General features: G+C 44.4%; 1 protein-coding gene across 1 annotated transcript in view; it reads right to left on the reverse strand.

Moving 5' to 3' along the window:
• The window catches only part of pik3r1 (phosphoinositide-3-kinase regulatory subunit 1), a 40992-nt gene extending 22051 nt beyond the window's left edge, over positions 1-18941 (reverse strand). The window contains exon 1 of the mRNA XM_002934186.5: positions 18273-18941. Coding sequence (XP_002934232.1) covers positions 18273-18603 — 331 coding nt within the window. The 5' untranslated portion in view covers positions 18604-18941. The remainder of the gene's footprint in view (positions 1-18272) is intronic.
• Between the last annotated feature and the right edge of the window lie 3368 nt (positions 18942-22309).

Genomic DNA, 22309 nt, shown 5'->3' on the forward strand with positions numbered 1-22309 from the left:
ATAAGAGATAATAACAGATAAATAGCATTTCCTATGCAAACGTGTGCAGAACAGGGGATGATCAAAAACAAAGTCCAGACAAACTGACCCCAATGAAGGCGTCCTATAGCCCCACACCTGTCTCTTGCCATTTGTTCTACTGTCCAACTGGAATCACTTGGGACACACTGGGACCTCCCAGGCATTTTCATGGCCTGGCAAAGGCTCACAGAGACATTATTTTACATAATCTAGCCCCCAATATGATGTGTGCTGGACAACTGGTGCATGATTAAAAAAAAAAAAAAAAAATCCATGGATTTTATTTTTGTTTTAGCCAAATCAAAACCTGTTCATATTCACGTATCATGTAACATATTCTGATAAGGCAAATTTATAGATCTGGCACCTAAGGGCAAGGGCACAAATATATTGGTCATCTTCTCTAGAATTCAAAGGGCCCTAAGTCTCTGGCAAAGGCTTTGCATTATTAGGGTGATGCCCCATGGGGGTTGGGGGGAGGATATGGAGGTGCTACCTGTTGCTGGCTAGGAATTGGTGACATTCAAACTGGCCAACCAAATCAGTCATATGGGGGTCAGTTGTATTGGCTACGTAAATTTACAGGTATGGGATCCCTTATAGGAAACATGTTTTCCAGAAAGTTTAAAATTACAGCTATGGCTATCTCCCAAAAAGTCAATTTTAATCAAATTGTTCTCAATTTTAAAAAATAATTTCCTTTTTCTCTGTAATAATATGACAGTACCTTGTACTTGATAGTAACTAAGCTGCATGAATCCTTATTGAGGGTAAAACAATCCTATTGGGTTTATTTAATGTTTAAAGGAGAAAGAAAGGTAAAAACTCAGTAAGCTTTAATCAGAAAGCTCTATGTAAATACAGCCATAAGCACCACAGAAACACTGCACTGACTTCTCTGTCAAAAGATTAGTTGTGTCTGTAATTCATGTGCCAGAGACACGCAGCTCTCTCCCCTCTCCCTCCCTCAAGATTTGGTCTTGGTGCAGGAGTGAGGCATTATGGGAACTTTTTTTACACAGCTCAGAGTTTTTTCTTCCTGTTTGGCTTCCGATCGTCTGAACGGGAGAAATATGGGACTTAAGGGCACTATTGAGAGAACTGAAGGTATGCCTGCAGCTTGAGATTAACTCTTTATTAGCCTTTCCTTCTCCTTTAAATGATTTTTAGCAGACTTAAGGTGGTGATCCAAATGACAGAATGACCCTTGCGGATTGTGGATAATAGATCCTGTGGGCAAGAGGCAAATCTCATTAGTGCTAGGGTGGCAACCTGGGAAAACACAGTACCAGGCAGTACTTTCAGGATAAAGCTGGTATCAAACAAATGAATGTATTATTTCTTAAACTCCAATCTAAGCTAAATACAAAGAAAGCCCCAGTTAGTAAATAAACAGGGTGCTTGCGGTTTTCTCCCTGGTACAAAGCATGGCGCAGAGGCAGTTCTGTGCAGCAGCTATATTTAACTTTGTTGGGGCTGAGGGAAGCTGGCGTGCCAGTCTGCCAATAACAGTACATTCATGCTGGAGGGGAAAAACTGGGACTTCATTTCTGCAAAGCAACAATTTGAGGCCTTTGTATCATGCAACGGCCAAGGGGGGCCCCATTCTCAGATGTAGCGTATTTAACAGCCTGTCAGGCCTGCCTGCTATATTTCACCCCCTTGTGAGTGTGAGATAAGAGATTCAGCGCCTATCACATGTGTCCAGCTGCCGCCACGTGGTATGCACATGGTTAAGGGAGAAATGGGAGCTGAGTAAACTGGCGAGAGAAAAAGGCAGTAATAAAGCTGAGAGTCCAATAAAGCAGTGGGGCACCTCTGAATGTGCCCAGAGCTATGCGCCGGCTTGGGTTCCAGGCTTACTCACACCAAAAGGAGGTGAAATCATCCTCGCCGTTACAGGCCGGCCAAGAACATTATTGGAGATTTCTAGATTTTCCACCATCCCTGACTCTGGAAGGGAACAGAGTACATATTTTACTACTGAAATGCTATCATCCTGAGCCCAGAACAACAAATTGAAACCACATTTTATTCTGCTTCATTTTCCCAGTGAAATGTAGTTTCCTCTAGTCACACAAAATGAAAATATCATCTTTCTCAGAGCAGTAAGTGGGTACATTTTCCCCTGGCACACTGCATGGCTGCCTCGCACACACAGCTCAAGCTTTGAAAGAAAAGGGATTTTTTGGGGGGGGTGGTGGCTTACATTTGGCAAGTTGGAGAGCAGTCTCCTCAGGCAATCAACTAATGAAAGCCACATGTGCTCGCTTGCACGAATCTGTCAGTTGGGAACGCCAGCTCGCTTTAACTGTTGCACAAGAGCTGCGGTGGGGGAGGCGGGCGGCCGACGTTAGCTACATGGGGCAGGCTAAATCTAGTGCCAATATGTAAGGGATAAAGAGTTAAAGGAATAAATCTGCTCTTGCATTTGCTGGCTGCTCAGCCAAACCTTTCCCACAAGGGTTAATCCTGTGAGTGGTATACGTGACACACGGAACAGGCGATACGCAAAGCCCCTGCCTCCATTCCAAGAGGAATTTTCCTCTTTAGTCACCAGCACCGATACACCACACACTCTGCAAGCTGAGCTATTTTTATAAATAATATTGTGTAATATAGTGTTATTAATTAGAGACTGTCAAACTACTCCTGGAAATACAATGTTCAGCCCCCCCTCCCCTAGAGCTCAGCAAGAGCCAGAACCCGCAGAGCTGAAGGCATCTTAAAGCAGCATGATCTAGAGCAGGGCTGTGCAACTGGAGGCCCATGGACCAGATGTAGCCCTCCAAAGGATATTTATGGCCGCCATCTGCTCAAAAGGTCCATAGACCACTATATGACACCATCATTTTAATTTAATGCAGCCCTCCCACATGCCGGATGAGATATAGGTAGCCCACTACTTGTAATAAGTTGGACAGCACTGATCTAGAGTAAATATAAAAATGTGGTCTTCCCCAGCTGTTAGGATGGTGCGAGCTGTAGTCAAGGACAACCCAGACACTGCTTATTTGCTTATTATAAAGCCATTAGTGAGAATATGCTAAAAAGCCCCCAATACACGTTATACACAAGAACCCCCATTTTACCTTTTTCAGGGCACCAGAAAAAAATGGTGTAAAATCCATGAAATGTTAAAATAGATTAAATGCATTAGGCATTTTAAATTGGTGTAAAACAGTTTAAAATGCAGAAAACTTAATAAAACTGAGGTATCACTGTACAGGTATGGGACCTGTTATCCAGAAAAGGGGTCTTTCTGTAACTTGGATCTTCATACCTTAAGGCTACTAAAAATCATTAAACATAATAAACCCAATAGGATTGTTTTGCCATCAATACAGTTTAATCATATCTTAGTTGGGATCACGTATAAGGTACTGGTATTATTAGAGAAAAAATAAATCATTTTTAAAAATGTGAATTTGATTAAAATGGAGTCTATGGGAGATTTCCCTTCTGTATGTCTGAGGTTTCTGGATAACAGGTCCCATATCTCTATTGGCTTTTTTGCATACTGTATAGAAAGGATCTCTCATGCAACCTGACATAGGAGTCATTCTGCATACAGAGCAGGCAAGCAATGACAAACTGCCAATATGCAGGAAGGAATAATGCAAATAAAATTTGCCCTTGTATAGGTATGGGACCTGTTATCCAGAAGGCTTGGGACCTGGGGTTTTCCAGAGATCTATCCGTAATTAGAATCTCTATACTTGAAATTAATTTAAGGCTGATACCACACCAGGCGTAGGGCTGATTTTTTCGGCAAGCGGAAAAACGCTTGCCGAAAATTCAGCCCTACGCCTGCTACTTGTGCCTGCACCCGAATGAATGGGATACGCTCGGGTGCAGGCACATGTAGCCGATATACGCACAAAAACGCGAGAGAATGCAAAGTCTCGCGTTTTCATGCGTATATCGGCTACATGTGCCTGCACCTGAGCGTATCCCATTCATTCGGGTGCAGGCACAAGTAGCAGGCGTAGGGCTGAATTTTCGGCAAGCGTTTTTCCGCTTGCCGAAAAAATCAGCCCTACGCCTGGTGTGGCATCAGCCTAAAGTCAATAGGATTGTTTTGCTGCCAAATCAATTAATTATATCTTAATTGGGATCAGGTACAAGGTACTGTTTTATTATTAAAGGGAAAAAGGAAATATTTTTTAAAATTAAATTATTTGATAAAAATGGAGTCTATAGAAGATGGCCATTGGGTTTCTGGATAACAGATCCCATACCTGTACTATATATCTACAACACAATCCCTAGACAGAGAAATTGCACCTGGGCCTGAGGCACAAGACCTGGGGCCCATACAGTATGTGGTGTATTGGCCAACAGAGAATGCTTCTACACTCAACGTGACCGGATTACATTTAAACCTTTTTGGGCCAGCTGTGAGTTGGCAGCGGTGGCCAGTGGAACAAACTGCTCTGCGTGCCACAGTTCCTAAGCTGCTTGCATGCTATATGGATTTAGACACTGGCACTATAAATACATTATAAGTTGCTTATGTAATCAGAGGGAAAAGCACGAGCCCAGCAGGAGACCGGTAGCCATGGTTCTTACCAATTGTCGCCTGGACCCTACTTGGAATATTTTAGAGCTGTTTATGTGTAACACCAGGCATGTGTTAATACTTCTCCCATGTTAAAACTAATTTTATCCAGATGCATGCATGTGTCGCCTACTCTCAGCTGAAGGAAAATTTTAGTTCCCTTTAATGAACTTAAGGCAAGAAAAAAAGGAACATCTACAAGAAAAAAAAAAAAACGTGACAGCTTAAAATAAAAGCGCTCTGCATTATTCTTAGCACTCTGCTTGAGTTTTCTTTAGGAGGGTTCCAAGGGTAAGGGCAAGGGTTGGAAAGGGGGTGGTAAAGTCCTGGGGAGACCAGAGCTCTCTGTGAACAAGTATACCAAGCAATACAGCACTTTCTGAAGCCCCCCAAATCAATTGCCTCTAGGAAAGATTATATACAGCTGGAAGCAGCAGCAAAACCATTCCCACTCTTCCTTTCTAGGCCTGAGAGAAGGAGCAGTTATTTAGGAACTCTTCTCTGTGGAAAGAAATGGATTGTGCCCTTTTCTATAGACATCTGGCTTTGGAATGCAGACTTTGAATGCGCGAATTAGGATGGGGGGGGGAGTGAAAATGTTCTCGGCAAGTGATCTGAAAAGCACTGCTGCCACCACACTTCATTTCCTTCTTGAAAATATGCAGCAGGAAGGCAAAAATATAAACTGGGGGGGGGGGAGAGGGAACGAGAGAGGAACTGAAAGATGATGGGAAAACCATACATGTCCGGCCTGAAACAAGAGCTAAAAAGTGCATTGTGGGAATTATAGAAAATGAAATAATGGTAAAATAGCCTGAACTTCTCTCTATTCGACTTATGTCCGCTCCCCAAGGTTTTATGGTATCAGTCAGACAAAACTGCTATTCCCCCAGCTCTTTCCTAAAAGTCTCCCTAGAGCATTCGCTCTATTCCAGCTAGGTCCAACACCATCCTGGGTAATAAAGTTTGGTTAGAAAATACCATTTTACTTGTTACACTGCACATAACTTATGTACCTCTACATGATCTTCCCCTGTGGGCACCTAATGGGGACAAGGGGATGGTTTAGTATGTATGTACCTTCTAGTTCATTCCCCTACATACAATTAACTTATTATTTATTATTCTTAGCACAACCTTCACAGGAGAGCTCATTATTTCTCTTTACACTGGGACAAAGAGTGCTCCTAAATCATCTACCTTCCTCTCACACACACACACACACACACACACACACACACACACATCAACACGCACAGACACATTAAGCCCAAGAGTTCATGCTGAAAGCCATGTGCTGAAAGCCATGATGTTACAGCCAAGAACACATACAACAAAAGCTCCATTTATCGGGCTTATGCTGAACAAAGAGCCACTGGCCTTTCCACTGGGTGGCCATGTTTCATTTACCTATTGATCACTTGTAACTGTGTATGAGAGGTCAGAGTCCAGGTCCAGGGCAGATCAGGGAAGAAAAAATTAAACATGGCAGCATAATGCTGAGACAGAAAATACCCCGGGCAGTGAACCTGACTTTCCTTGTCCTTTAAACCTAATGACATGCAGTACAGTTTCATGCACTTCTCTGTTAGAGAAACCACCAGATGGGACAGTAAACTTTAAGACAAGTAAAGCCGAGTGCAAAAAAATGCTTAAAATATTGGCACCCTCAGTGAATTAGGATTTTCTGGTCATTAAGGAGTGAGCGGTTCGGCTTTTTCTCAGACTGCAGCTATGTGGCACCGGTCATACAGTGCGGTTTCTTGGCTTGCAATTTAATGGAGAGCGAGAAACAGTGAAACCGATTGGTTCCGTTCGTCGACGCGTCTGCATTAACCAGCACTGTGTTTGCAGACAGACAGAGGGAATTTTGGCGTGGAAGCACATAAATATGTAATTTCCTGCACATATCTGCTTCCTGTGTTTGCACAAAAGGTGTTGCAGTGCCTGCCCAGTGCAGACACATGAGTGAGCAGTTCGGCTCTTTCTCAGACTGCAGCTATGTGGGACTGTAGGGAAGCTAAACCCTAAATATAAATGTGGCTAGAAATTCTGTGCTTTATAATCCAGGCCTTCAGAGTTGCGCACAGGAGCTCCCCATCTTGGATTTTGTTATAAGCGTCAGTGGCACTGCACATGCTCAGTGGGCTGGGGTTGCCTTGGGCTGGTACAGAGGTCCCAAATACAACATCCAGCATTTTTACCCTATTTCTTTGTTAAGCTTTAGTTCTCCTTTAAGCCAATGCAACTTCAAAGTCATCCAAAAAAAAACCTTTCTATTGTGTTCTATGGGACACCATCAGCAATTTTGAGGCAAGCAGAACCTGGGAAAATGGAAGCTGTACTATGCAGCTGCTTTCTAGCTCTAGCCTCAGAATTTCCCTGCCCTTTTGCCCCCACAGCAGGGCACTAACACTACAACTCCTACAAGGCAATTCCACACTATACACTGAGGCGGAAGGTGTTGCAGTTCAACAGCAGCTGAAGGCCTGACAAATTGGACACCCCTGAATCCATTATTAGATTGGAGAATTTGCATACAGAAGTCATTAGAACAAACGAACAGTGCAGAACGCAGGCTACAAAGCAGCCTTTTCGATCTTTTTGTGCTCGGCTCTCAGAAAATGCAGCGCTTTATGCCCCGTGCCTGGCAGGTCATAACTTTCCCAGTGTGCAGCTGCACAGCAAAGCGGTAATATTGGCTTCTGTTCCTTTCAGAGCCCAGAATGGGGAGCCAGAAGCACAAAGGAGGATTTGTTTCATCCCCTTTAGATAGAGCACTCTGTGTCCCCATTGCCTTGCAGATGATTAATGATTTTACTAGGCTTGTCTAAGGTTGCAATTCAAACAGGCCTTTCGAACATTAATGCCCCACGATAATCCGTTCCTGTCCAAAAATGAAACTTTAGCAGAGATACAAGCCCCATTTGTCCATATGGCTATACACATGTGGTCCATAGTGAGGCAAACAAATGTTACTTTATAACACCAACTCCCTGCAGAGTGGCACATGGGAGTTACAGATGGTTATGGGACATCCTTACTACAAGTTCATTGCAGCTATCGGCCAATGAAGTCATCGACTGCAAGCTACATGGAGCGGATAGGCTTTTCAGGACATCAAAGCACTACAGGGAGTGTTGTTTGTGGGCCCAAACAGGTGCCCCTGTGTTGTTTGTGGGCCCAAACAGGTGCCCATGTTGATTGTGGGCTGAAACAGGCACTGTGCTGTTTGTGGGGGGGGGTCAATGTTTGTGAGGTGTCAGTATTGGGAAACAGTGTTGCTTGTGAGGGGTCAGTATGGGAAACAGTGTTGCTTGTGAGGTGTCAGTATGGGAAACAGTGTTGCTTGTGAGGTGTCAGTATGGGAAACAGTGTTGCTTGTGAGGTGTCAGTATGGGAAACAGTGTTGCTTGTGAGGTGTCAGTATAGGAAACAGTGTTGCTTGTGAGGTGTCAGTATAGGAAACAGTGTTGCTTGTGAGGTGTCAGTATAGGAAACAGTGTTGCTTGTGAGGTGTCAGTATAGGAAACAGTGTTGCTTGTGAGGGGTCAGTATGGGAAACAGTGTTTGTGAGGTGTTAGTATAGGGTCAATACAGGAACCGGTTTTGTTTGTGAGGGGTCAGTATAGGAAACAGTGTTGTTTCTGAGGGGTCAGTATAGGAACCGGTTTTGTTTGTGAGGGGTCAGTATGGGAAACAGTGTTGTTCAAGGGGGGGTAAATATGGGATCCAGTGTTGTTCATCATGAAGTGGTTGTAATAATAAGTATATCCTTACGCGTGCAGTAAAGAAAAAAGGCTCATAAACTCAAACAAACACCCCCGTGTCGACAGCATAATGCAGATCGCTGTTATGACTGGCAGAATAAAAGAAAAGCATATAAAGGGCTGAATCAAAGCACAAGGGCTTTACAAGCAGTGCCAAATCTCAGTTTCTGCTGATATGATCTTGCTTGTTTGATGAAATCCTCCTACGGATTTGTACAAAAGGTGCGCTCTAGGCAGCGTCTAAATTAACTGCACACATGATGGCACAAAGAACCACTAAGAGGACTGTTGCTACCTGCGCCAGGGAATTTTAAACCAATAATTTTGCTTACAATGTTTCCTTGGAAACGGCTCTGTTTTAACAGGGTAGCCACAGAGTCATAAAGACATGCCAAAAATGTTTGGGGTCATCCACCACGAGAAATGACTAAGATCTCAGTTTCAAGGGCTGACCCTAGGGATTCCTGCCAACACCAGATAAGCCTGTGTGATTGATTCAATGGCCACCTGTACCGCTGACATCTGGAGTTTTAAGAGAAAGGTTAAATATAAATACCCCCAATGAACAAGATAATAAGTAGTACATGCTGAATATACACTGAATAGGATGCTAAAGCTTCATTCTGAAACTTTGCATTGATTAACATGTGTTGTTACTCTGATGCTCCTGCTGTTGCACACATAAAACATGACTTTGATTATCGATCGTAAAAGTGCAAATAAAGGTTCTTTCATTACAACAGCTAATGTGGCCCTTGTCTAAAGAATTATAAATAGGGATGCACCGAACCCACTTTTTTGGGTTCGACCGAACCCCCAAACCGAATCCTAATTAGCATATGTTAATTAGGATTGGGCGCGTGCAGTGAAATTTTTTTTTTCCGCCTACCATTTAATCCTTCCAAATGCTAATTAGCACATGCTAATTTATAATAACTAGGATTCGGATTTGGTTCGGCTGGGACCGTGGTTTGGCCAAAACCGAATTCTTCAAAAAGAAGGCTGGATTTGGCCTAAATCCCAAACTGAATCTGGGATTCAGTGCATCTCTAATTATAAACCCTTTGGGACTTGGCCAGATATTGCTCAATGTGGTGAGCCATACACGCATTGTTGTTGATCCCGACAGATAGCTATATAATAAGGATATTGATTACAGTTCTCCAAAGTGACATTTGTCTTCAGATTCTTTAGTTTGTCATCTCTGGATGCCCCATGCTTAGGTGCAAGTCAATGCCAACTGGTACTGAGCAATATTCAAGTGCCGAATGGAAAAACCAACAGTCATGGCTAATGGTCACAGTGTAAATGACCTTGATGCTCCAAAGCAGAACTTGTTACTTTGGATGAGCAGTGAAGTCACAACCTTTATCTGCTGTTGCAACTGCTAAAGTATACAAAACTCTGCATTATTCAAGATTATTAGTTTTATCACTTACTAGGCACTAATCTAAATGAACATGCACCTAGAATAATATGGAATAAAGCTTTACCGAGTGAGCTAGTTCAACTCATGTGGGCATGTAAAGTGCTATATACATTTCACCGCTTCTTTATTATAGAAAAGGAGCCATATGTGAGTTTGGTGGCACGTTGCAGAGTTCTCCCAATCCCAGCGAGATTTCCTGTCTCAGGCAAGACTGCACCAGCTCAGACAGGCTCACGCTGGAATCAGATTACTATGCAGTTCTGAGTGTAACCCGCTGTACAACGAGACAGGCGTGCAACATGCCATGGGCTTCTCCTCCATAGCATTCTTTCCAGCACACAATAGAGCAGCTTAGGAACTCAAGCTTGTTTCTAGGCGAGACAATTGGCAGGCCAGGTCTTTCAAGCCTTCAGATCAATTGGCTTGCTGGGAAACAAACGCACAGTTAAGGTGGCCTTGCACTGCCCAAAACTACACAGTATCTGACCAACTGACCTACAGGAGCTGCAACTTCTCTGCGCTCCCTCATCTGTTAATGCACCAGGTACCCGCCAACAGGGTACAACTGAAATTGTTAAAGATCATGAGTGTTTTGGGAGGATTGCAGGTTGATCTGTCCATAAAGCCCTCTAACCTGACAAACATTCAAAAGGTCAGGCAGCTGCCCCCAAGCTGGTATCAGCCTTTCCCTGTGCCAGCACCCTGAGCCATTGTGTCGGCCCAGGTTCAGGCACATGGAGCAATTATTTCGCCAAAATGCATGCTTGAGCAGTTAGGTGCCAAAATCCATTCAGTGTGCCTGCACCAGGGCTGACACAATGGCTCCAAGTGCAGGTAAATGCTGTTGCCAGCATAAGGACTCAGCCTTTGTATCCACAAATTAGCCCCATCTGACAAAACCATAGCTCGGGAAAAGATTTGCCTTTCTACTTTGTTTCCTTGTCAGAAAGCTGCAAACTATAATAGCCAAAGAAGACCATACAATCCAGACCTCCCCTCTGTGCTGAAAATAGAGATAAAGTGGCAATGCTAAATATAAAGTTCTACTGCATGTACAGTTCCTATCAGGCCTAGAGAACAAAGCTGGCCATACACGCACCGATAATATCATACAAAACCTTGTTTCGTATGATATTTGGTGCGGTGTTGACACGCCAATCGGGCGCCATTGAAGGCGCCTGAGCAAAATCTACCTTCAGGGCTAAATCGGCAGAAGGAGGTAGAATTCCTATTGTTTCTACCTCTATATCTGACGATTCATCCCTGAACATCAGTGGAGGCAACCGTTGGAAAGATCTTTGTGCCATCTGGTACCATGAATCTGTACCGCTTTTTAAATATAGGACAATATTGGAGGGCCTTCTTGCTGTCATTTTGCCCAAATATGCTTCTCCGTCAGATTATAATGATTTTTGCCAGAGTATAGATATCCTTAAGCTGCCCACAACATACATTTGTTGTGTTCCTTCCTGCAAGGATAACACATGCTAAACAGAAGCTGCTACCTGCAGCTGATGGCCTGCTTACAGGCCCTCAGACGGCCCACCCAATGATATGTGGGCAAAAATTGGCTAGGTGTCAATCGGGCAGGTTTAAAAAACCCTGCTGGGCTTGTTGATGCAGTCCAAATCCTGGTAGCCTGTATCCTGTCAATATGATAGAATAGTTTGTCCCAAGGTGGGCATATACCTCAACCTCACCACACGAGCAGACCTTTAAAGTGTGGCCAGCTTTATTGTACTGATCATTGCGCCTACCAAGAACTGTATGTGCATGAACTTCCATGAACCAATTACTTCACTAACCTTTGCAAAATAGCCATGCAAACATGGCCAAACTACAAATATTATGCCATAGGGTTTGCCTGAGAGATGCCACCATACTGGCAGCCATAACTATTGCCAAGAGTCTACTCTTGCAATAGTCACCACAGTACAGATGAGGGCAGTGCTACAATCTAAATCACTCATAGCAAAAAATAACTGATTTACACATTCACAACAGGAGTGATTTCAGGTGGATAATGAAAAGGAATGCAAACCTCTAAAACCTTAATTACACACAACGTGTCTGTGAGGATTAGCTACACAGTGCGCACTTCAACAACTATCTTAATCCTTATCCTCATTAGCAAGTGGTAAATTCTTTTCTGAGACTTAATCTGTTCAGAGAAGAAATTTCTCCAACGTAAGCAAAACATCTAACCAGTGAATCGCTAGAAAACAGGACAGAAACAAATACTTACAATGTAGAAAACAAATCAATACTTTACACAGCATAAGATGCAAGAAGAAAATTATATTCAAGAACATTGGTTTAATTTTAAACTTAAACGACTTTTGGTTCAACAAATAAATGATGCCGTGCGCGGTCTGACCAGTAGATGGTGCTTATGTCAAATTACTCATCTCTTCTTTAGTTATACAGTTTCATGCCAAAATACATTATATGCATCATGAGCTTATTTGATGAAATGCACAAAGATACTCTGTACAATATACAAGATATGTATGAGCCTTACAGAACTAGGGTGTTTATTTTGGTTAGGGGTCATTTATCACTCTATTTATAAAAACATTTGCATAACGAGGACTGAAATGTATTATAACTCAATATCAATTTGTCATTATCCCATAATATTAAAGAAAGTAATATATCAAACTCTTACTACCATTGCAAGATCAAATATATAATGCAACGTACCAGGGTTCAGCCAAGCTGCTTTATATTACCAGATGCACAACATGTTTTTGCAGACCCCTTAAGCAGAAAAGGTCTGGTTTGGATTTTCAAGACAATTAATTATATTGCAACATGGATCCAAATAAAATGCTTGCCAAAGCTTATACAAGCGATTTGCTTTCCCCGTGTTACTTTGCAAAGCATGCACAAGTATTCTTTATTTTTGCTGCAAAGCCGAAACCCTAGGAGGCGGTTGTGTAACAGGCAACCCCTACTGGAGCCCCAGGCATGCTAAAGGCACAGGAACGCTTTAACTACTGCCGTATCAAACTGCCCCATCTGAGTAAGCAAACTGGGTCTGCAAGCTTTAAAGCAGCATGGGCATCATGTGCCTTGTGATAAGATAATCCACTTGATAGCTAATGTACTTGACAGCTCAGAAAAATAAACTTGACTTGCTGAAATATCTATAGAACACCACATTTGTGAGCAGCATTTTCTCAGGAAAATGTATTAAGCAATGGGAAGAAAACACCAAAAAGAGACTTCCTCTTACGCTTCATTAGCGTCTGAAAGACACAGGCAGGGGCAATAAAATGCTTACTAGGAAAAATGGGGGTTGACTGCTTTTCAATAGACATGTCACCTGTAAGCTGACAGAATGGCCCCAGCCCATTTCACAGTGACTATTACAATGTGAGCAGCTGCTTTCTGAGAGGTGCAACCAATTACCAGAATAGCAATTATACAAAAGGAGAGTGAAGGTAAGCTGTGCATGATGCAACAAATGTATCACTAAGCAATGCTGATAAGTCCACATATTAGTGTAATATGTTGCTTGTGCACGTGCACATCTGTTACCTCTGGGTAGGGATTGTATCCATGGGAAAGCAGGCACAGTTAAGTAAAGGTGGCCAGATTTCAGCTACCGATTCGGGTCCTTCAGACCAATTGGGCAGCTTATCTGCCCGTGTGTGGGCACACAGACAGGCCTACTGTACCAAGATCTCGATCAGGCTGGTTTTATTTTCCAAGAGACCAAGGACAGCATTGGCTTGTTGTTGGCTTGCAGTCCTCGGTCCAACAAATGACCCTATGCTCACTGTTGTGATTTGATCATTTGGCCATAGGACCAAAAGATCAAATTAGCCCAATATCGCCCGCCTTAGGTAGGCATATTGGGAAAAGATTCACTTTGTATCTTATTGTGTATTCCCACCTTTAGATCGTGTCTGTGGGATAGCAGGTATAGTAGGGAGAGATGGTGCCTATAGTAGCAGTGGGGGGATAATAGCCTCTGGGAAGGGACTGGGGCTGTGGGATAGCAGGTATAGTAGGGAGAGATGGTGCCTATAGTAGCAGTGGGATAATAGCCTCTGGGAAGGGACTGGGGCTGTGGGATAGCAGGTATAGTAGGGAGAGATGGTGCCTATAGTAGCAGTGGGATAATAGCCTCTGGGAAGGGATTGTGGCTGTGGGATAGCAGGTATAGTAGGTATAGAGATGGTGCCTATAGTAGCAGTGGGGGGGATAATAGCCTCTGGGAAGGGACTGGGGCTGTGGGATAGCAGGTATAGTAGAGAGAGATGGTGCCTATAGTAGCAGTGGGGGGATAATAGCCTCTGGGAAGGGACTGTGGCTGTGGGATAGCAGGTATAGTAGGGAGAGATGGTGCCTATAGTAGCAGTGGGATAATAGCCTCTGGGAAGGGACTGGGGCTGTGGGATAGCAGGTATAGTAGGGAGAGATGGTGCCTATAGTAGCAGTGGGATAATAGCCTCTGGGAAGGGATTGTGGCTGTGGGATAGCAGGTATAGTAGGTATAGAGATGGTGCCTATAGTAGCAGTGGGGGGATAATAGCCTCTGGGAAGGGACTGTGGCTGTGGGATAGCAGGTATAGTAGGGAGAGATGGTGCCTATAGTAGCAGTGGGATAATAGCCTCTGGGAAGGGACTGGGGCTGTGGGATAGCAGGTATAGTAGGGAGAGATGGTGCCTATAGTAGCAGTGGGATAATAGCCTCTGGGAAGGGATTGTGGCTGTGGGATAGCAGGTATAGTAGGTATAGAGATGGTGCCTATAGTAGCAGTGGGGGGATAATAGCCTCTGGGAAGGGACTGTGGCTGTGGGATAGCAGGTATAGTAGGGAGAGATGGTGCCTATAGTAACAGTGGGGAGATAATAGCCTCTGGGAAGGGACTGTGGGATAGCACGTATAGTAGGGAGAGATGGTGCCTATAGTAACAGTGGGGAGATAATAGCCTCTGGGAAGGGACTGTGGGATAGCAGGTATAGTAGGGAGAGATGGTGCCTATAGTAGCAGTGGGGATAATAGCCTCTGGGAAGGGACTGTGGCGGTGGGATAGCAGGTATAGTAGGGAGAGATGGTGCCTATAGTAGCAGTGGGGGATAATAGTCTCTGGGAAGGGACTGGGGCTGTGGGATAGCAGGTATAGTAGGGAGAGGTGGTGCCTATAGTAGCAGTGGGGGGATAATAGCCTCTGGGAAGGGACTGTGGCTGTGGGATAGCAGGTATAGTAGGTATAGAGATGGTGCCTATAGTAGCAGTGGGGGGATAATAGCCTCTGGGAAAGGACTGTGGCTGTGGGATAGCAGGTATAGTAGGGAGAGATGGTGCCCATAGTAGCAGTGGGGATAATAGCCTCTGGGAAGGGACTTTGGCTGTGGGATAGCAGGTATAGTAGGGAGAGATGTTGCCCATAGTAGCAGTGGGATAATAGCCTCTGGGAAGGGACTGTGGGATAGCACGTATAGTAGGGAGAGATGGTGCCTATAGTAACAGTGGGGAGATAATAGCCTCTGGGAAGGGACTGTGCGATAGCAGGTATAGTAGGGAGAGATGGTGCCTATAGTAGCAGTGGGGATAATAGCCTCTGGGAAGGGACTTTGGCTGTGGGATAGCAGGTATAGTAGGGAGAGATGTTGCCCATAGTAGCAGTGGGATAATAGCCTCTGGGAAGGGACTGTGGGATAGCTCGTATAGTAGGGAGAGATGGTGCCTATAGTAACAGTGGGGAGATAATAGCCTCTGGGAAGGGACTGTGGGATAGCAGGTATAGTAGGGAGAGGTGGTGCCTTTAGTAGCAGTGGGGGGATAAAAGCCTCTGGGAAGGGACTGTGGCGGTGGGATAGCAGGTATAGTAGGGGGAGATGGTGCCTATAGTAGCAGTGGGGGGAGAATAGCCTCTGGGAAGGGATTGGGGCTGTGGGATAGCAGGTATAGTAGGGAGAGGTGATGCCTATAGTAACAGTGGGATAATAGCCTCTGGGAAGGGACTGTGACTGTGGGATTGCAGGTATAGTAGGGAGAGACGGTGCCTAAAGTAGCAGTGGGGGGAGAATAGCCTCTGGGAAGGGACTGGGGCTGTGGGATAGCAGGTATAGTAGGGAGAGATGGTGCCTATAGTAGCAGTGGGGGGAGAATAGCCTCTGGGAAGGGACTGTGGCTGTGGGATAGCAGGTATAGTAGCAGTAGAAAACAGTCCCTGGAAAAAAAAACTGTTTTAACTAGTATCTGTATGTTCCTCCAGGTACTCTAGTTTCTTCCCACACGCCAAAAACCTAAAAGGCCAAAGTGAGTGTCCTGTGAACGTATAAAAGAATTGATATACTTTGACTGTAAGCTCCAGTGGTACAGGACTGATGAGAATAGTGAAGTGTGCACAGCAGACTGAGAGCTTACTGTAGCTATGCAGAAGGTATAGTAAGGCAAGACATAAATGGTAACACCATTCAACAGTGTTGCCAAACTGGTACCCCCGAAGGCAGTTGGGGGGAGCAGGGATATAACAAATACAGGTGGGACATAGGAATGGTCAGCAGCCCCCAAAATCCATTGCAGAAAGCTGAAACTTGCAGATGAACAGCTTGTTGTTAGCAGGTTGGGACGGCTTACATTAAATCCTATACAGACCCAGCTAGCAGCCAAATACTGAATGACAAGTGTCACCTCTGAGAGCTATATGAGACAGTCGGCTGCATGCACCACACAGAAAATCAATAAGCCTTGCATCCTTTGCACTAAGCACTTCAACATATCAGCACATTATCCATTATCAATGCCATTACAGTAAACTTAATATGCCTCAACCCCATAATTACTCAGGGAACAAAGTTGGATTCTATGATCGTAAAAAGCTAGAAGCAATGGGTGGGAGGGGGGGTAGTCAGGCCATGCCAATGGTGTCAGCACTAGCCTATCATGATAAGGAACAGGTCATTACTGTTGGGATGAAAGATGCTATTCTGGACATTTACTATCAGAAGGCCCTCGGCGCTGAGAAATATGAGTGCCTCAGTTATATCCTGTTAAACTGCCTCATTGACAAGTCCCGGATCAATGAAGCATTCAAAGGAAAGCCTTTGTGCAGCACAGTTCCCCTTTAAATGACCCAGTTAATAAGACAAGGCACAATTTTAGTGCTGCCCAGTACATAAAAGGTAAGTTCTCAATCCATAACCTGAGAGGTTGGCAAATGCAGACTGGTTTGCTAATCCAGGGCTTGTTACCAACAAGAATTTTCACTTTTTTTGGTCTCCTTAAAACCTCCAGGATCAACTTTCACCTGAATGCTCAACTAACGCCAAGTGTTGCTGTACCAGCTGATAAGAATATCTAATTATGTACCAAACAAAGACCTTTAAATCTGCACAGGTATAATCAAGAACCTCTATAATACTTACACAGTGGCCCCAGCACAAGCTACTACCACTGACCTATACAGTGGCCCCAGCAATCACACCACTGGAGAGAAGCGCCTGATCCAAAGCCTAATTCTTACCGGAAAAGGTGTTTAATGGATTATAGTCTCTCCAGATAATCTGTTTTAGCCTTAACACAGAATGCAACATCCACATTCTTTTCCAATGAAATCTGACATACAGAGTTGCAGCAAATTCTATGTAGGCATTCATTGCAATGGTTGCAAATTAGGCATGGTGTTGGGAATAGGCACACATATATACCAAGTTGGAAATGCAAATGGGGCCTAAATTCAGTTAAAGGGCAATGTGTGAGGATGTTGGGAGCCCATAACTTTTCATTCTAACTGGGCAAAGGCTGCATTAATGGGAAATAAGCAATGCAGACTGAATAGAGAATGGCAGCCCAACTGAACATTGCTTATTGCACAATCATTTGCAGCATTCCTACGTTAAGTAGTAGTTCTGCAGCAACCGCAGAGTCACAGGTTGCACATCAGTAGTAAATCACAATGCCAACAGGTTATTAGATTTAGTGCTAAAACCTCTTCCACTGCTTCCGTCCAATGAAGCCTTGTATAACAGCCAAAGCTAATGTGGAAAAGTGATCGCAAGCAGTGCAAAAGTTTGTGTTTTATTGTAACACTAAATGCTTCCAGTTGTGCTGAATAAGAGCACAACATGTAGCGTTACAATAAAACACAAAAGTTTGCAGTACTTGTGGCGCATCAGTAGTTGCTACAGAGGGAACATAGCCCTCTCCTGTCCAACCTGTGGCTCCAGGAACATTGCAGAACTACATCTCTGCACAACATCCACCAACTGCATGGTGCAGATCCGACCCTTACATTACTACACAGTTCGGAAAGAGGGTGCAAGTGGCACATCCAGAGGAAGAGGGGTGCAGAAATGAGCCTAGGGGCTGTCAGTGGGGTGCAGGGAGTTGCAGTTGCATACAGCTGGAGGGCTGCAGGCTGTGCAAGCCCGATATACATATATATATGATACTTGCTGCCCGGAATGTGTCACTTGCCCCGACATTTCCGCTTCCCCCTGGGGCCCCCCAGCCCTAACCCCGCTCACTCACCCTGTGCCTCTGCCTCCCCACGTACCGCCCCTGGAGCCACAGGCAGCGGGCGAGGGGGCCTCGGTTTGGGGGTCGGGGGGCTGATCCTCTTCCGACCAATATACTCCACGTAGGTGCCCGGGAAGTCCCCTCTCTGCCCGGTGTTCTCGTTGCATCCATTGAGCCAGCCGATCTGCTCGGGCCGAGCCTCCATTCCTTCGGCCAAGCAGCCCAGAGCCAGCAGCGTGGCACGGCTAACGGTGAGGGTATCTCCTACCCGCAGGTCGATGTCCTCCTCCCTCTCCTTCTTGTACGGGTACAGGGCCCGGTACTGGTATCCCTCCGCGCTCATCTTCGCACGGCCGCTAAGTCACACAAGCGGCAAGTGTGCGGCAAAGTGGGGGCAAAAAAAAGAATTAAAAAAGGGACTTTATCCGCCCTGTCTATTTCACACGGCTCAGCCGCCGGGGGACTGCCTGGAGTCGGACGCACCGGAGCTAGATTTCATTTCTTCCCTTTCTTCTCCCTCTTCCTTCCTTCCGCCGCCGCAGCCCGAGAGCAGACAGCAGCCGCACAGACACACTCCCAGCCTGCTAGAGAAAGAAGCAAAGGCAGCAGGGTGGGAGGGAGACACAGATGCGGTAACTAGCAGCACCACGCATGCCTACAAACACGGCCCCATTGGGCATGCGTACAATTCGCCCCCTTAGTGGCCTCCGCTGTTGCCACCTGGATTCGCAAGTTGATTGGCTGATGAGTTGCTGTCACCTGACATGGGTGTGGGGTGGAGTCTTTCTGAGTTGTGCGTGAATCCAGCAGTGTGTACATGGGTGCTTGCGTGGAGTTGTCGTTAAATGACTTGCTCTGCACTGTAAAGCAGCTTTCCTATCGAATTCATTAATAGTGTCCCACGGTTTTAAAGATCTTTGTTAAAGGAATTGCACTGCTGGTTCTGGTTCTAGAACTGAACCCGAAAAATCAACCACCCAGCGTGGTTTATTCAGAAGTGGTTACGCATTAACCTTAGGGCATTATTTCAAATGAAGCATTTGGGTTTCTGTTTGACTTCTGAAACTGGGTTATATTTATTCAGGTTTTAAGGACTAGGGTTTACATATAGTTGTATTAATGCGTCGCAATATTCCATTCATAATATTAAAGGTCCAGTAAAATTATCTGAATTAATTTAGTTTAAGGCTCACTGTCCCTTCTTAAGGTCCCCATACACTATAATGTCGCCAAGCGAGCGGATCTTTACCCAATATCCCCACCTACGGGTGGGCGATATCGGGTAGCAAGTTGCTTTAAAAAAAAAATAATCCGATCGTTTGGCCCATGGGGCAGTCAGTTCGGGGACCGCATCAACGAGCCGATGCGGTCCCCGATCCGACGATTTTCTAACCTGGCCGATCGATATCTGGCCAATTTCAGGCCAGATATCGGTCGGCCAGGCCGCTCGTTTCTTCCCATACACGGGCCGATTAGCTGCCGAATCGGCCCAAGGGACCTTAAAGGTGGCCATACACGCACCGATATTATCGTACGAAACCTCGTTTCGTACGATAATCGGTGCGTGTATGGCATGTCGGCGAGTCGACCGATATCGCAGGAAGCTGCCGATATTGGACGACTCGCCGATCGGACAAGTTTGAAAATTTTGATCGGGCGCCATAGAAGGCGCCTGACCAAAATTCTCCCTTCAGAGCTGAATCGGCAGAAGGAGGTAGAAATCCTATTGTTTCTACCTCCTTACCTGCCGATTCAGCCCTGAATGGTGTGTGGCGGATCTTACGATGTTTCGTGCGACCGATGGTCGTACGAAACATCGTCAGATCGCCACGTGTATGGCCACCTTTAGAGCGCATCGACTATCTCATATGGCTGGACTGCATCAGATAGGCTCAAATGCTGTCAGATAGCCATCATGTGGTTTCCTAAAAAGCCCCTTGGACATTATTGAGTTGTAAAGACAACACTAAAGTAAAATACAAGGGCCTGCACTCGTATCAGATCAGAGGTTGTTCGGGAATTGATTTGGCTTGATGGAAAATCTAGTTGGCAAGAATCTAATCGGACTTTGAATGTGGTCTGCTAACAGTGAATTGGCACAGGCCTCCCCTGAGATTGATTACTGGTCAAAAGTTTATTTGTTTGAATTAGCTACTTGTGTGGCCAAATCTCACAAAGATCCACTCTTTCTGTGGGCTTTTCAGCTTAATTTAAGCCATGTCCAGAAAATTTTCTTACAAGAAAAATCCAAAAATGTATTCTCTGCTAGAAATCTAGTTATTTGGTGTTTAAAGCAAAACACAAAATTATAAATAATACACTGATCAATGTATTTGGAGACCCATTAATGATTTACAGTATGAAATATCAAATACAGTAGCCAGTACATGTAATTATATCTTCCCTGAGGTTTTTTCTTTCGTGCTCTGATGTTGTTAAGAAAGAGAGATAGACAACCCTTATTATGGTTAATTATCTTATATATGCTTAGTCAAATCACTCCATCCATCAAAGTAATATTAAATAGATTGTACGTGTATTCACACTGCAAATTCATGAATAGAAATTAAATAATAAAGTGCCAATGATTGTGCCAAAAAGTAATAAGGTGCTATTTCATAAGTGCCAAAAAGTGATAAGGTGCTATTTCATAAGTGCCAAATGCTGCTGTAAAAACACTGCAGCCACAATATTCAATAATTGATAAAAACTCACCTCCTGAAATCACCACCACAATTCATTCACTAATGAATCAGAAACATAATTGCATTAAATATAAAGGGATTAGTGCTAAATAAGATTTGATGATTGCATGATTATTGAAAAGATAAAAATATCTTTTTAAAACGCACCATAAATCCCACCTTGATATAGGGCAAAATTAGAAAATTGCAGATGGTGGAGATATTCCCAATATCCTCAGCTATCTCACATTTGGCTGTCTAAGCCCTGGGAATACCACAAAGAAAGACAAAGCAGGAACCCTAGAGCTGTGGTCTGAGGTTTTACCTTCCCTAAACTAAAATGAGAGAGCTAGTTAACTTAACCTTAGAGAGAAAACATATAAGAGAATAGGATCAAGGGGCTTGGCATGAATGATAATACCCGTACCAAACTCTGCCCTGATGCACGTTTCACCAATGGCTTTCTCAAAAGGCAAACCAAATGTGCTCTGATTTAGCTGATATATTTTAGGTACTTTCAGAGAAAGCTCTGCAAACAGTTCCATGTACCTTTTTTCACATTTCAACATATACATTAAAGCAATACTGACACACTTCTAACCATTAGTCCCCAACAGATGCCCTAGCCCAGTGATACTTACCTGAGTCGACACTGCAACATAGCTAAAGGATCTTCTGCAGTTGTGTCAGTCACAATGGCAGCATGATTTGTCCATGTCTGGACTAGGATTCAAAATAGGCCCTGACATTTCTAATACAGAGACCCAAACAGTCCCAACCCACCAGCCCAATAAATAGTGAGTGTCCATGTGAGTGTCTGACAGCAGCCCCTCTGGCAACTGCCAGAATGCACAGATTGCCAGTCTGGGCCTGGATCCTTCCATAGGCTGTAATACTGGTTTCATTTGTAATTTGCCTGTAAATGGATTGCACTGCCCCTGACCCAGCTTTACTTTGGAAAATAGCAAGGCTTCTTCTATTTTCTGTCCCCTTCCTGCCAAGCAGGTACCGCTGGGTGGCTGTGGAGGGCTTTTGGGAGGAGATATTTTAGTTCTGCAACCCTTAAATAATACTGACACCTTCCTATGAATTTTTATAGGAATGTGTCAGTATCACTTTTAAGTGGACAAAATGATTACATTATATTGCTTCCTAAAAGTGGCACAGAACTGACATTATAGGCCCTATAGCCTATGGATGGATCTTCATCGTTTGCACAAGCCAAAGCAATAACTGCTGGCTATTTTTCCTTCTCCTAAGGTTGTTTCCCTTCAGCTTTTCTCCTCTGTTTACAGATACAGTAAATTGTAAAAGGTCCCATTAAATCAAGTCCTGACACTTTCAGGAATTTACAGTTTAAGGCAA

The sequence above is a fragment of the Xenopus tropicalis genome, chromosome 1, assembly GCF_000004195.4.
Source record: "Xenopus tropicalis strain Nigerian chromosome 1, UCB_Xtro_10.0, whole genome shotgun sequence".
Taxonomy (NCBI): domain Eukaryota; kingdom Metazoa; phylum Chordata; class Amphibia; order Anura; family Pipidae; genus Xenopus; species Xenopus tropicalis.